Raw genomic sequence first — 15,258 nt, forward strand, 5'->3', positions numbered from 1 at the left:
CAACATACAAAATCCGGAAATCACACGACGTCGAAGGCGATAACGTTAACATTCAAAATCCGGAAAACACACGACGTCGAGGCGAAAACGTCAACTTACAAAATCCGGAAAACACACGACGTCGAAGGCGATAACGTCAACATTTATCATACATTTTAAGCAAAACATTTTTTAGACTGGATATAATTATAATAATACTTGCAATTAAAATGCAAGATATATCAATATATCCGGTATAAACAACAACGATCAGAAGACATAAAATAACATATTTATTGTAATTTGCAAACATATTTTTCTGTATAACATTTTGAAATTCATACCATTCTGAATAGTTGTACAAAGAAAATGCATCCATTTTGTCTACTAAAAAAGCTTCTGCCTATTCTGCCTATTATTTTGAATTATGTCATTTGGCATTAGAGAAAAAAAACACTATCAAGGCTGTGGCCATGGGAGTTTGAATGTTCAGTGAAATGTTGTACATTTATCCGTAAAATGTTAAACTTAAAATTAATGACTTCCTTTTCTGGTTTCATATTTGCTGAGTCTGACCGATTGATTGATTCTGTATATAGATAATTAAACAAACCAGTATCTTTAATGAACTGAATGCGATTTTTTGCTGTCTTAACAGAAAAAATAAAAATATTCGCAATCAGGAAGAATAAATATTCGCATTAACCTCTAAAAGCTATTGGTTAATTTGATGTGTTTACCTGCTGGATGATCGCTATTGCTTTATAAAGGATTGGTTTCACGGCCTTTTATAAACTTGCGCAATTGCGAAATAAGTGAATGTTTTGCATACTTTTAACGTGTTTTATCAGAAGCGATACAAAATGATTGTGATTTGGATGTACGCGTCTGCCTTGTTCCAGCTGACATACTGGTATCTAGTATATTTATAAGCAAAATATAAGAAGGAGTAATGATGTCGCGAATAAAAAAACGCGGACTTTCTAAATAAGTTTTAAAAAATGACGTTTTCTTACAATTTCCATTGGAATCGATGTATCATTTTAGAGATAGAAAATAGAAGGAAAATAAGCAAAAACAAATGCATGAAATATCTTGATGATTGATGATTGATAAAGCAACTGCTGAGACGGAGCACACGGTATGCTTGGGATTGTGTATAAATGTGTTGATGATTAAATATATGTACATGCGTGTTATACTACAAAACTCATTCAATGTCATCATGGATGAGCAATCCTCGAGGACCTAACGTTACCTAGCCTCCCTCGAGGACCTAACGTTACCTAGCCTCCCTCGAGGACCTAACGTTACCTAGCCTCCCTCGAGGACCTAACATAACCTAGCCTCCCTCGAGGACCTAACGTTACCTAGCCTCCCTCGAGGACCTAACGTTACCTAGCCTCCCTCGAGGACCTAACGTTACCTAGCCCCACTTGGTCTTAAAGTCGTCAGTTTCCTTCAATCTCGTTCTCCTCCAGGTAAATGCGTGAAGATCACGTGAACCACTAGTGTTTGGAAAATTAAAGCGTTCTTATTCTGTATGATTACATCGATCGCAATCACATTTTCTTTCGAAATGAGTAGATGACTCGCCCTTTCACAATGTGCTTGGGCAAAAGTCATTTGCATGCACGCGTCCATGACTACGTTTATTTAGCGTAACGTTTGTGTGGTTTAAACTTGTCCCCCTTCAATTACATATATGTCATTTGCGACGTTACAATTTTAGGAATGTTTGTATGATGACGTTTGAAACAGGGTGACGACAATAATATTAATATATTATAATATTTATAACAAAATCATTCAATTAATCCATTAAAAGCACATGTATTTGATCGATTAACAGCACTTAATAACTGCCCTATCTGAAATGTTGCCATTTATATAAATATGGTGGAAAGTGAAGACTTCTTGGTACGTTAAACTTAAAATCAAATCTGTCAAATCTGAGTAATATTTTGATAAGTCATATTATGTACTAAGCAGAATTTCTTAAATATTTTTTTCTCAAAACACATATTCCCGGCAGGATTCTGGCTCAAAAGTATTCTAAAATTACATGTATGTTTATACGGTGGCACGGAGATGATATGTGTATGTTTTATCTCGTGCGCAAAACATACTAAGTCATGCGCATGGCCTACTAAATCGTGCTCACAAGATACTAAGTCGCGTGAACCAGTTACTAAGTCTTGTTCAGGTGCGTTGCTAATAAAGTCAACCACAGTACAGAGGGTCACTATAGATTCTTCGTCGCAATATTCATCCGCGTAAGACTCTATATAAATTTATAAGTAATATGAGTATGTCATGCTGATCGCCTAAACGAAACCGAATTTCTTCATACGTTAACCCTGCATTAAAATATAATAGAATAAAATCGTTTCATGTATGTAAAGTGTATTCTGATTGGGTAATTATGTCGTGCGCACGACTGAATGATCTCGTGTGCACGAATTAGTAACTAGTGCGCACGAACGTAGTTTCTCGTGCGCACGACTTAGTATCTCGTGCGCACGACTAAGTATCTCGTGGGCTCGACTAAGTATCTCGTGTGCTCGACTTAGACTTAGTATCTCGTGCACTTGACCTATTATCTCGTGCGCACGACTTAGTATCTCGTGCACTTGACCTAATATCTCGTAAGCACGACTTAGTATCTCGTGCACTTGACCTAATATCTCGTGCGCACGACTTAGTATCTCGTCCGCTTGACTCAGTTTCTCGTGCGTTTGACCTAGTATCTCATGCGCACGACTTAGTATCTCGTCCGCTTGACTTAGTATGTCCTGCACTTGACCTAGAGTCTTGTCCGCTCGACCGAGTATCTCGTCCGCTTGACTTAGTATCTCGAGAGTTGACCTAGTCTCTCGTGCGCACGACTAAGTATCTCGTCCGCTTGACTTAGTATCTCGTGCGGTTGACCTAGTCTCTCGTGCGCACGACTAAGTATCTCGTCCGCTTCACTTAGTATGTCGTGCGGTTGACCTAGTCTCTCGTGCGCACGACTAAGTATCTCGTCCGCTCGACTTAGTATGTCATGCGGTTGACCTAGTCTATCGTGCGCACGACTAAGTATCTCGTCCGCTTCACTTAGTATGTCGTGCACTTGACCTAGAATCTCGTCCGCTTGACTTAGTATGTCGTGCACTTGACCTAGTATCTCGTGCGCACGACTTAGTATCTCGTCCGTTTGACTTAGTATCTCGTGCGGTTGAAATAGTCTCTCGTGCGCACGACTAAGTATCTCGTCCGCTCGACTTAGTATGTCGTGCACTTGACCTAGACTCTCGTCCGCTCGACCGAGTATCTCGTCCGCTCGACTTAGTATCTCGTCCGCTTGACTTAGTATCTCGTGCGGTTGACCTAGTCTCTCGTGCGCACGACTAAGTATCTCGTCCGCTTGACTTAGTATGTCCTGCACCTGACCCAGAATCTTGTCCGCTCGACCGAGTATCTCGTCCGCTTGACTTAGTATCTCGTGCGGTTGACCTAGTCTCTCCTGCGCACGACTAAGTATCTCGTCCGCTTGACTTAGTATGTCCTGCACTTGACCTAGAATCTTGTCCGCTCGACCGAGTATCTCGTCCGATGGACTAAGTATCTGGTCCGCTTGACTTAGTATGTCCTGCACTTGACCTAGAATCTTGTCCGCTCGACCGAGTATCTCGTCCGCTCGACTTAGTATCTCGTGCGGTTGACCTAGTCTCTCGTGCGCACGACTAAGTATCTCGTCCGCTTGACTTAGTATGTCCTGCACTTGACCTAGAGTCTTGTCCGCTCGACCGAGTATCTCGTCCGCTTGACTTAGTATCTCGAGAGTTGACCTAGTCTCTCGTGCGCACGACTAAGTATCTCGTCCGCTTGACTTAGTATGTCCTGCACTTGACCTAGAATCTTGTCCGCTCGACCGAGTATCTCGTCCGATGGACTAAGTATCTGGTCCGCTTGACTTAGTATGTCCTGCACTTGACCTAGAATCTTGTCCGCTCGACCGAGTATCTCGTCCGCTTGACTTAGTATGTCCTGCACTTGACCTAGAATCTTGTCCGCTCGACCGAGTATCTCGCCCGCTCGACTAAGTAAGTCGTGCGCACGAGATAAATAAAAACATACACATCTCACCTCAGTGCCACGTATGTTTAGCTTTATCAATTTGCATAATGTAAAATGCATTATAGCGTTAAATTAAGTACCTCTTTTTATATCACAAAATAGACAGCCTTTAAGGTATCCGATGTCAAAATAGGCTTGCCATTTCACCGAGCAGTTCACAATATTTTAAATTTTTGATGACTGTTGAACCTTTTTAGTTTTTAAATTATTTAAAACTGCTTTGGTTGCTCATTACTGCTATTTTAAATATATTATGATTTGATATTATGATTTAAACAATTTTGAAACTTGATAAGCATCCATTTTCGTTCAGCTCGGGTCAGTTCCGGTACGCAGTGCGGAATGGTGTGTACGCCCCTACGTTCAACTACGAACAGGACATGGACCTCGTGGGCAACAACACTCTCGTCTACTACATGAACAAGGCGTGTGACATATATCCAGACACGTTCACCAAGTGCGTTTACAGTTTTGTTCCAGTTTTACACATTGATTTTAAAATAAAGGTTGCGCTCTCATCTGTGAATTAATTAATACAAATATACTGTTTATATGTCAACACAGGCAGGCTGGCTTTAAGTCACATATATACGAGATGCGGTTTATACACAGTAAGACATTTGATGTGATATGACGTATAACACAAATAAATATGCATGTTCACTTCATTTATCGTTGTGTCAGTTATGTTGCCAAGTATTTCCCGGGGCTTGGCTACTCCATCGAGTCCATTAATGGACAGACGGGCGACTGGCAGCGGGACAAGACCTACTGGCAGATCAGGAATGACTCGGGACCCTTGCCACTCGGTGAGTCGTAATTTCATGGCGGGCAATCATTGGAACCATAACATTTTGTATGTGTTGAAAATGCACCAACGCGTCATCCAATGAGTGGAATATGGTGTAAACAGATAAACAGGTATGGTTTATTATTTTTCATTTTTAGAAGTGTATACGAGTAAATGAAAAAATGGAGAAAGTAGTTCCACATAGGATTGGCTAGGAGTTGTTCTAAATGTAAAAGTTCTGAATAAAACTTAAAATCTGATCGTCTAACACTTGCATAACTTGCTAGAGGTTAGTGTTGAAAACGTTAAAATCAGGATTTTCGTGAGAATAGTTTTCGTACTTTAGGATTAAGCATTTTCTTTACATGTGTGTTTCTTTTTTATAAATAAAAGGTTGCCTCGTTACAAATTTTAGAACTTTATTTGTTATACTTAATGTACTATGCTCGATTTTCTGCACGTTGTGGTGTCAATGAATAGGTTGTGGTGCTCATGAATAGTAATTTAGAAGGAATCGAATTGTGAAAAAACTGTAGTAATTTCATAACATGAACATTAACAATTAACTGAAATACATGTAATATCATTTTTGATCTTTTTAAAGTATGACGAACTATCACACTGCTTCGCGTTTTTTAAGGCTTACTCGATGGTTGATAAGAATAAAAATATATACCATGTTGAGGATGAACATAACGTAAGTACTAGGACAAGTATAATTTTTGACTAGTGGTATCTAATACTACTGGTTATTGCATACAGTTACTTCCCTTACTAATAATTAGTCATTTTGCAAGACTAGGCAAAACTGAATACACTTAGTTCACAAGTTATGCAAGTCCTAGACGATCAGATTTTGAATTTTATTCAGAACTTTTACATTTAGAACAAATCATAGCCAATCCTATGTGGAACTACATTCGCCTTGTTTCATTTACTCGTATAAACCTCTAAAATTGAAAAATAATTAATCATACTCACTGTTTACATCCATATTCCACTCATTGGCACTATAACGGAAGACACGTTGGAGCATTTTCAACACATAACAACATATTATGGCTTCAATACTGTTTGACATGCTGTTAGTGCTTGTTAAGACTAACAATAAATAAGTTTTTACTCAAATGATTTTTTATAGTCGTTTTTATGTAAAAAGCATTAAAAACTGTACTTAATTTTTCAAAAGTATTAAACAAAAGTTACATGTTCAATGGAGTCAATAGGTGTGAGCAGTTACGTACCGTCAAATGGGGAGAGAATACTTTTCAACTTGACCGTGTTCGAGCCATTTCCGTCCCACCAAACGTTTACCTATACCGTCAACAACGGCATCAAGGCCCCATACTTTACCCACACAGTAGACCTGTTTATCATTGACGATAAACCACTTGTGTATTACATGAGTACTGCGTGTCAGAAATATCCGGACATATTTACAACGTAAGAATTAGTGGTTACTAAATCTCAGGTTTTCGTTTTAGTATAACTACGTTTGCATAGCATATATAACGGCTGTCAGTTCGAAAATACTGTGAGTAGACTTTGCAAAATTATTAATGATATTTGTTTGAAATTTATAAAAAAATATTGATAATTATATAATCATTTTTACCGCTCGTCTATGCGGGTCCTCTGTACATGTATGCATGTGTTATCATGTGACATGGCGTCATTTACCACTAGTCTATGCGGGTCCTCTGTACATGTATGTGTTATCCTATTTCATGGCGTTATTTATCATTTCCTTTGCAGCTATTCGGCTACGTACTTTCCGTCATTCGGCTACTTCATTGACGCAATAAACGGCGTGGCCGCCGACTGGGATGCTGACAAGTCATACTGGAGAATATTGAACTTCAGTCAACCACTTTCCGTCGGTAAGATAACTCTTTTTGAAGTGCTTGGAAGATGTGACATCATTCAAGATTACATTAACCTGTCATCAGAATAAGATTCATATTTACCTCATAAACATTATGCATGTTTAAAAAAGCCAAATTATTAATATCTAGTGGAGGCCGTTTTACCCTTAGACTGTTTTATAACAAATGTTTGAATATTTGATACCCAAAGCGACACTTTGAAAAAAGTTCTTAAGATCATTTATTTGTAAGTTCATATGTGCCAAGAGCAGGCGATGAAATCATATTCAACCTTACCGTTTATGAGGAACAGCAAAGTACTGAGCACGACGCACCGACGGAAGCGCCTACCAATATGAGCTCGGCTCCTACCTATATAAGCTCTGGTGCTACCCTCACGAGATCCAGTGCGTCGGTCATTACTACGACAAGCACACCAGCAACGACCACGACTACAACATCTGTTACAGGCCCGAAGTTTCGGTACACAGTACTCAATATGATGGTGAAACCCTACTTCTCACATTCCGTCCACCTGAGGATTGAAGACAAACAGCCGCTGATTTACTACATGGAGAAGGCATGCGACAAATACCAGAAGAAATTCAGAAAGTATGTGTATCTCGGATACTTTTATTATTTGTACATGCATTATATAAAATTGTCAGATTGTAACATACAATATCTGGTAAATTATACCTAAGCCTTGGCATTGCGATGTATTTAAACGTTTTTGAAAAACTCACAATAGATTGTTTAACTTACATTTTTCAATACTTAAGTCCAATACGTTCACACTTTTTACCAAGCAGGGTTTGACTGTTTGTTGACCTCTCGATTCCAGATTCACAGTCTCATTCTTGCAATCGTTCAGTGGATATTTCGTCGATGCCATCAATGATGTTTTTGGAAATTGGTACGAGAATGAAACTTTCTGGCTCATTCTGAACGAGACGGGCCCAGTCGCCTTAGGTGAGATAAAATGAGAAAAACAGTACACTGACAATATATTTCTTTTAAATACCATAGTCGTTTGGAGTTCTCTTGACAATATTTGTTAACATCTTCTTCATTCATTTTTTTTAATTATACAATATACTGTGATAAATATGCACCAAACAAAATAATCGGTAATTTTAGTATTCCATCGTGATGTTATTAGAATACTCCTCATAAAGCTATACATGTATTTTCCTTTCTTAGGTGTAAGCAGTTACATTCCCACTCCTGGTGATGATATCACCTTTCGATTTGTACACGGAAACGACTATTTACCAAACCATAACAAAACCTCTCAGCCTCCAAATACTTGCAACTGCTCGTGCAACGTTCCCATAGGCGGCCAGCCATTGACAAAGCAACCTTCGTTTGTTACCCTTTTATTGGCGACCATGGCGGGCTTGTCTGCCAGACTGAGATAGAACTTATAAGGACTGATTGATACTGTGCGATGACATATTTCGGGTCAGACAATTTCATGCTTGAGGACATTGATTCAGTAAAACAAAACCATTTGAAAGGAGAGAAAGATGAAGCCATTTTATATACGAGAGCCTTTATAAGTTACATAACTCCAGCAAAATTTAAGAGACATTGAAGTTTATATCTTAGTCAGAAGTACTATTTCATAACACAAATGCTATCGCTAGATGCACAACACTTTGTTTGTCTAAATGCCATGTAATTAACTAAATGATTAATCATTGTGATCCAATATTTTTAGTTTTTAATTATACATTGTTTCTGCAGCCCTGTTACGCCGTATTTGTATTTTGGTAGCGACAGGATACACTGGAGTCGTACAAATGACAAGTTCGGGATCGTGGAATGCATCGTATTCCGGTAGTTTCGAAGACATCATCATCATCATCATCATCATCATGCTGCTACTACCACTACTTCTACTGCTGCTGCTGCCGCTGCTGCTGCTGCTGATGATGATGAAATACCATCGAGGGTGTTAAAATATGTGATAGTCACTACACACGATTCGTTGCTTCCAAAATACGGCATCACACAGCACAAACAACATCACTTTTACCAGTCCTACCTATAAATATTTTGCCTTGTTTTTTGAAGTTCCATTTTCAAAACATATAGTGAGTACGTCATCGTATTCTGTAAGATAAAACATTTTGTATTTGATAGCTTATAATGTATTGTAATCACTTCACGGTATCTCTTCACTGATCCTCACTCATCCATTCCTTATTTGGGAGAATTGTCTCTGTTGTACCTATACGAGATGTGGATCACGTAGTTGAACGCCCCAATGTTAGAGACACCTGGTGATGATTTCTGAGTGGATCAGGTAGTTGAACTCCCCGATGTTAGAGACACCTGGTGTTGATTTCTGAGTGGATCAGGTAGTTGAACGCCCCAATGTTAGAGACACCTGGTGATGATTTCTGAGTGGATCACGTAGTTGAACGCCCCAATGTTAGAGACACCTGGTGTTGATTTCTGAGTGGATCAGGTAGTTGAACTCCCCGATGTTAGAGACGCCTGGTGTTGATTTCTGAGTGGATCAGGTAGTTGAACGCCCCAATGTTAGAGACGCCTGGTGATGATTTCTGAGTGGATCACGTAGTTGAACGCCCCAATGTTAGAGACGCCTGGTGATGATTTCTGAGTGGATCAGGTAGTTGAACGCCCCAATGTTAGAGACACCTGGTGTTGATTTCTGAGTGGATCACGTAGTTGAACTCCCCGATGTTAGAGACACCTGGTGATGATTTCTGAGTGGATCATGTAGTTGAACTCCCCAATGTTAGAGACGCCTGGTGATGATTTCTGAGTGGATCACGTAGTTGAACGCCCCAATGTTAGAGACGCCTGGTGATGATTTCTGAGTGGATCACGTAGTTGAACTCCCCAATGTTAGAGACACCTGGTGTTGATTTCTGAGTGGATCAGGTAGTTGAACGCCCCAATGTTAGAGACGCCTGGTGATGATTTCTGAGTGGATCAGGCAGTTGAACTCCCCGGTGTTAGAGACGCCTGGTGATGATTTCTGAGTGGATCACGTAGTTGAACTCCCCAATGTTAGAGACACCTGGTGTTGATTTCTGAGTGGATCAGGTAGTTGAACGCCCCAATGTTAGAGACACCTGGTGATGATTTCTGAGTGGATCAGGTAGTTCAACGCCCCAATGTTAGAGACACCTGGTGTTGATTTCTGAGTGGATCAGGTAGTTGAACGCCCCAATGTTAGAGACACCTGGTGATGATTTCTGAGTGGATCAGGTAGTTGAACTCCCCAATGTTAGAGACACCTGGTGTTGATTTCTGGGTGGATCAGGTAGTTGAACGCCCCAATGTTAGAGACACCTGGTGATGATTTCTGAGTGGATCACGTAGTTGAACGCCCCAATGTTAGAGACGCCTAGTGTTGATTTCTGAGTGGATCAGGTAGTTGAACGCCCCAATGTTAGAGACGCCTAGTGTTGATTTCTGAGTGGATCACGTAGTTGAACTCCCCAATGTTAGAGACACCTGGTGATGATTTCTGAGTGGATCAGGTAGTTGAACTCCCCAATGTTAGAGACACCTGGTGATGATTTCTGAGTGGATCAGGTAGTTGAACTCCCCAATGTTAGAGACACCTGGTGTTGATTTCTGGGTGGATCAGGTAGTTGAACGCCCCAATGTTAGAGACGCCTAGTGTTGATTTCTGAGTGGATCAGGTAGTTGAACGCCCCAATGTTAGAGACGCCTAGTGTTGATTTCTGAGTGGATCACGTAGTTGAACTCCCCAATGTTAGAGACGCCTAGTGTTGATTTCTGAGTGGATCACGTAGTTGAACTCCCCAATGTTAGAGACACCTGGTGATGATTTCTGAGTGGATCAGGTAGTTGAACTCCCCGATGTTAGAGACGCCTGGTGATGATTTCTGAGTGGATCAGGCAGTTGAACTCTCCAATGTTAGAGACACCTGGTGATGATTTCTGAGTGGATCAGGTAGTTGAACTCCCCGGTGTTAGAGACACCTGGTGATGATTTCTGAGTGGATCAGGTAGTTGAACGCCCCAATGTTAGAGACACCTGGTGTTGATTTCTGAGTGGATCACGTAGTTGAACGCCCCAATGTTAGAGACGCCTAGTGTTGATTTCTGAGTGGATCACGTAGTTGAACGCCCCAATGTTAGAGACACCTGGTGTTGATTTCTGAGTGGATCACGTAGTTGAACTCCCCAATGTTAGAGACACCTGGTGTTGATTTCTGAGTGGATCACGTAGTTGAACTCCCCAATGTTAGAGACACCTGGTGATGATTTCTGAGTGGATCAGGTAGTTGAACTCCCCAATGTTAGAGACACCTGGTGATGATTTCTGAGTGGATCAGGTAGTTGAACTCCCCAATGTTAGAGACGCCTGGTGTTGATTTCTGAGTGGATCAGGTAGTTGAACTCCCCAATGTTAGAGACACCTGGTGATGATTTCTTAGTGGATCAGGTAGTTGAACGCCCCAATGTTAGAGACACCTGGTGTTGATTTCTGAGTGGATCAGGTAGTTGAACTCCCCAATGTTAGAGACACCTGGTGTTGATTTCTGGGTGGATCAGGTAGTTGAACTCCCCGATGTTAGAGACACCTGGTGATGATTTCTGAGTGGATCAGGTAGTTGAACTCCCCAATGTTAGAGACACCTGGTGATGATTTCTGGGTGGATCAGGTAGTTGAACTCCCCAATGTTAGAGACACCTGGTGATGATTTCTGAGTGGATCAGGTAGTTGAACTCCCCAATGTTAGAGACACCTGGTGATGATTTCTGGGTGGATCAGGTAGTTGAACTCCCCGATGTTAGAGACACCTGGTGATGATTTCTGAGTGGATCAGGTAGTTGAACTCCCCGATGTTAGAGACGCCTGGTGATGATTTCTGAGTGGATCAGGTAGTTGAACGCCCCAATGTTAGAGACACCTGGTGTTGATTTCTGAGTGGATCACGTAGTTGAACGCCCCGATGTTAGAGACGCCTGGTGTTGATTTCTGAGTGGATCAGGTAGTTGAACGCCCCAATGTTAGAGACACCTGGTGATGATTTCTGAGTGGATCACGTAGTTGAACTCCCCAATGTTAGAGACACCTGGTGATGATTTCTGGGTGGATCAGGTAGTTGAACGCCCCAATGTTAGAGACACCTGGTGATGATTTCTGAGTGGATCAGGTAGTTGAACTCCCCGATGTTAGAGACGCCTGGTGTTGATTTCTGAGTGGATCAGGTAGTTGAACGCCCCAATGTTAGAGACACCTGGTGATGATTTCTGAGTGGATCAGGTAGTTGAACTCCCCGATGTTAGAGACACCTGGTGATGATTTCTGAGTGGATCACGTAGTTGAACGCCCCAATGTTAGAGACACCTGGTGATGATTTCTGAGTGGATCAGGTAGTTGAACTCCCCGATGTTAGAGACACCTGGTGATGATTTCTGAGTGGATCAGGTAGTTGAACGCCCCAATGTTAGAGACACCTGGTGATGATTTCTGAGTGGATCAGGTAGTTGAACTCCCCGATGTTAGAGACGCCTGGTGTTGATTTCTGAGTGGATCAGGTAGTTGAACGCCCCAATGTTAGAGACACCTGGTGATGATTTCTGAGTGGATCACGTAGTTGAACTCCCCAATGTTAGAGACACCTGGTGATGATTTCTGAGTGGATCAGGTAGTTGAACGCCCCAATGTTAGAGACGCCTGGTGATGATTTCTGAGTGGATCAGGTAGTTGAACTCCCCAATGTTAGAGACACCTGGTGATGATTTCTGAGTGGATCACGTAGTTGAACTCCCCAATGTTAGAGACACCTGGTGATGATTTCTGAGTGGATCAGGTAGTTGAACTCCCCAATGTTAGAGACACCTGGTGATGATTTCTGAGTGGATCACGTAGTTGAACTCCCCAATGTTAGAGACACCTGGTGATGATTTCTTAGTGGATCAGGCAGTTGAACGCCCCAATGTTAGAGACGCCTGGTGTTGATTTCTGAGTGGATCAGGTAGTTGAACGCCCCAATGTTAGAGACACCTGGTGTTGATTTCTGAGTGGATCAGGTAGTTGAACTCCCCGATGTTAGAGACGCCTGGTGATGATTTCTGAGTGGATCAGGTAGTTGAACTCCCCGGTGTTAGAGACACCTGGTGATGATTTCTGAGTGGATCAGGTAGTTGAACGCCCCAATGTTAGAGACACCTGGTGTTGATTTCTGAGTGGATCACGTAGTTGAACGCCCCAATGTTAGAGACACCTGGTGATGATTTCTGAGTGGATCAGGTAGTTGAACTCCCCAATGTTAGAGACACCTGGTGATGATTTCTGAGTGGATCAGGTAGTTGAACGCCCCAATGTTAGAGACACCTGGTGATGATTTCTGAGTGGATCAGGTAGTTGAACGCCCCAATGTTAGAGACACCTGGTGATGATTTCTGAGTGGATCAGGTAGTTGAACGCCCCAATGTTAGAGACACCTGGTGTTGATTTCTGAGTGGATCAGGCAGTTGAACTCCCCAATGTTAGAGACGCCTGGTGATGATTTCTGAGTGGATCACGTAGTTGAACGCCCCAATGTTAGAGACACCTGGTGATGATTTCTGAGTGGATCAGGTAGTTGAACTCCCCAATGTTAGAGACACCTGGTGATGATTTCTGAGTGGATCAGGTAGTTGAACTCCCCAATGTTAGAGACACCTGGTGATGATTTCTGAGTGGATCAGGTAGTTGAACGCCCCAATGTTAGAGACACCTGGTGTTGATTTCTGAGTGGATCAGGTAGTTGAACGCCCCAATGTTAGAGACACCTGGTGTTGATTTCTGAGTGGATCAGGTAGTTGAACGCCCCAATGTTAGAGACACCTGGTGATGATTTCTGAGTGGATCAGGTAGTTGAACTCCCCGATGTTAGAGACACCTGGTGTTGATTTCTGAGTGGATCAGGTAGTTGAACGCCCCAATGTTAGAGACACCTGGTGATGATTTCTGAGTGGATCAGGTAGTTGAACTCCCCGATGTTAGAGACACCTGGTGATGATTTCTGAGCGGATCAGGTAGTTGAACGCCCCAATGTTAGAGACACCTGGTGTTGATTTCTGAGTGGATCAGGTAGTTGAACGCCCCAATGTTAGAGACACCTGGTGTTGATTTCTGAGTGGATCATGTAGTTGAACTCCCCAATGTTAGAGACACCTGGTGTTGATTTCTTAGTGGATCAGGCAGTTGAACGCCCCAATGTTAGAGACACCTGGTGATGATTTCTGAGTGGATCACGTAGTTGAACTCCCCAATGTTAGAGACACCTGGTGATGATTTCTGAGTGGATCACGTAGTTGAACTCCCCAATGTTAGAGACGCCTGGTGATGATTTCTGAGTGGATCAGGTAGTTGAACGGCCCAATGTTAGAGACGCCTGGTGATGATTTCTGAGTGGATCACGTAGTTGAACTCCCCAATGTTAGAGACACCTGGTGATGATTTCTGAGTGGATCACGTAGTTGAACTCCCCAATGTTAGAGACGCCTGGTGATGATTTCTGAGTGGATCAGGTAGTTGAACGCCCCAATGTTAGAGACGCCTGGTGATGATTTCTGAGTGGATCAGGTAGTTGAACGCCCCAATGTTAGAGACGCCTGGTGATGATTTCTTAGTGGATCACGTAGTTGAACTCCCCAATGTTAGAGACGCCTGGTGATGATTTCTGAGTGGATCAGGTAGTTGAACTCCCCAATGTTAGAGACACCTGGTGTTGATTTCTTAGTGGATCAGGTAGTTGAACGCCCCAATGTTAGAGACACCTGGTGTTGATTTCTGAGTGGATCAGGTAGTTGAACTCCCCAATGTTAGAGACACCTGGTGTTGATTTCTTAGTGGATCAGGTAGTTGAACGCCCCAATGTTAGAGACACCTGGTGATGATTTCTGAGTGGATCAGGTAGTTGAACGCCCCAATGTTAGAGACGCCTGGTGATGATTTCTGAGTGGATCAGGTAGTTGAACTCCCCAATGTTAGAGACACTTGGTGATGATTTCTGAGTGGATCAGGTAGTTGAACGCCCCAATGTTAGAGACACCTGGTGATGATTTCTGAGTGGATCAGGTAGTTGAACTCCCCAATGTTAGAGACACCTGGTGTTGATTTCTGAGTGGATCAGGCAGTTGAACTCCCCGGTGTTAGAGACACCTGGTGATGATTTCTGAGTGGATCAGGTAGTTGAACGCCCCAATGTTAGAGACACCTGGTGATGATTTCTGAGTGGATCAGGTAGTTGAACGCCCCAATGTTAGAGACACCTGGTGATGATTTCTGGGTGGATCAGGTAGTTGAACTCCCCAATGTTAGAGACGCCTGGTGATGATTTCTGAGTGGATCAGGTAGTTGAACGCCCCAATGTTAGAGACGCCTGGTGATGATTTCTGAGTGGATCAGGCAGTTGAACGCCCCAATGTTAGAGACACCTGGTGTTGATTTCTGAGTGGATCAGGTAGTTGAACTCCCCAATGTTAGAGACACCT

At 42.2% G+C, this 15,258-nt stretch overlaps 1 protein-coding gene across 3 annotated transcripts in view; it reads left to right on the forward strand.

Moving 5' to 3' along the window:
• Positions 1 to 755: 755 nt before the first annotated feature.
• LOC128206444 (cobalamin binding intrinsic factor-like) overlaps positions 756 to 15,258 on the forward strand; it is an 85,550-nt gene continuing 71,047 nt past the window's right edge. For 2 of the 3 annotated variants that reach the window (XM_052908870.1, XM_052908871.1), the window contains exons 1-5: positions 756 to 892; positions 4,415 to 4,558; positions 4,786 to 4,910; positions 6,118 to 6,334; positions 6,647 to 6,771. In XM_052908870.1, coding sequence (XP_052764830.1) covers positions 843 to 892; positions 4,415 to 4,558; positions 4,786 to 4,910; positions 6,118 to 6,334; positions 6,647 to 6,771 — 661 coding nt within the window. In that variant the 5' untranslated portion in view covers positions 756 to 842. Of the gene's footprint in view, positions 893 to 4,414; positions 4,559 to 4,785; positions 4,911 to 6,117; positions 6,335 to 6,646; positions 6,773 to 7,002; positions 7,369 to 7,600; positions 7,729 to 7,959; positions 8,902 to 15,258 lie in introns of those variants that run through there. The other variant, XM_052908868.1, reaches the window with a different exon arrangement.

Source organism: Mya arenaria, chromosome 10 (genome assembly GCF_026914265.1).
Source record: "Mya arenaria isolate MELC-2E11 chromosome 10, ASM2691426v1".
Lineage (NCBI taxonomy): Eukaryota > Metazoa > Mollusca > Bivalvia > Myida > Myidae > Mya > Mya arenaria.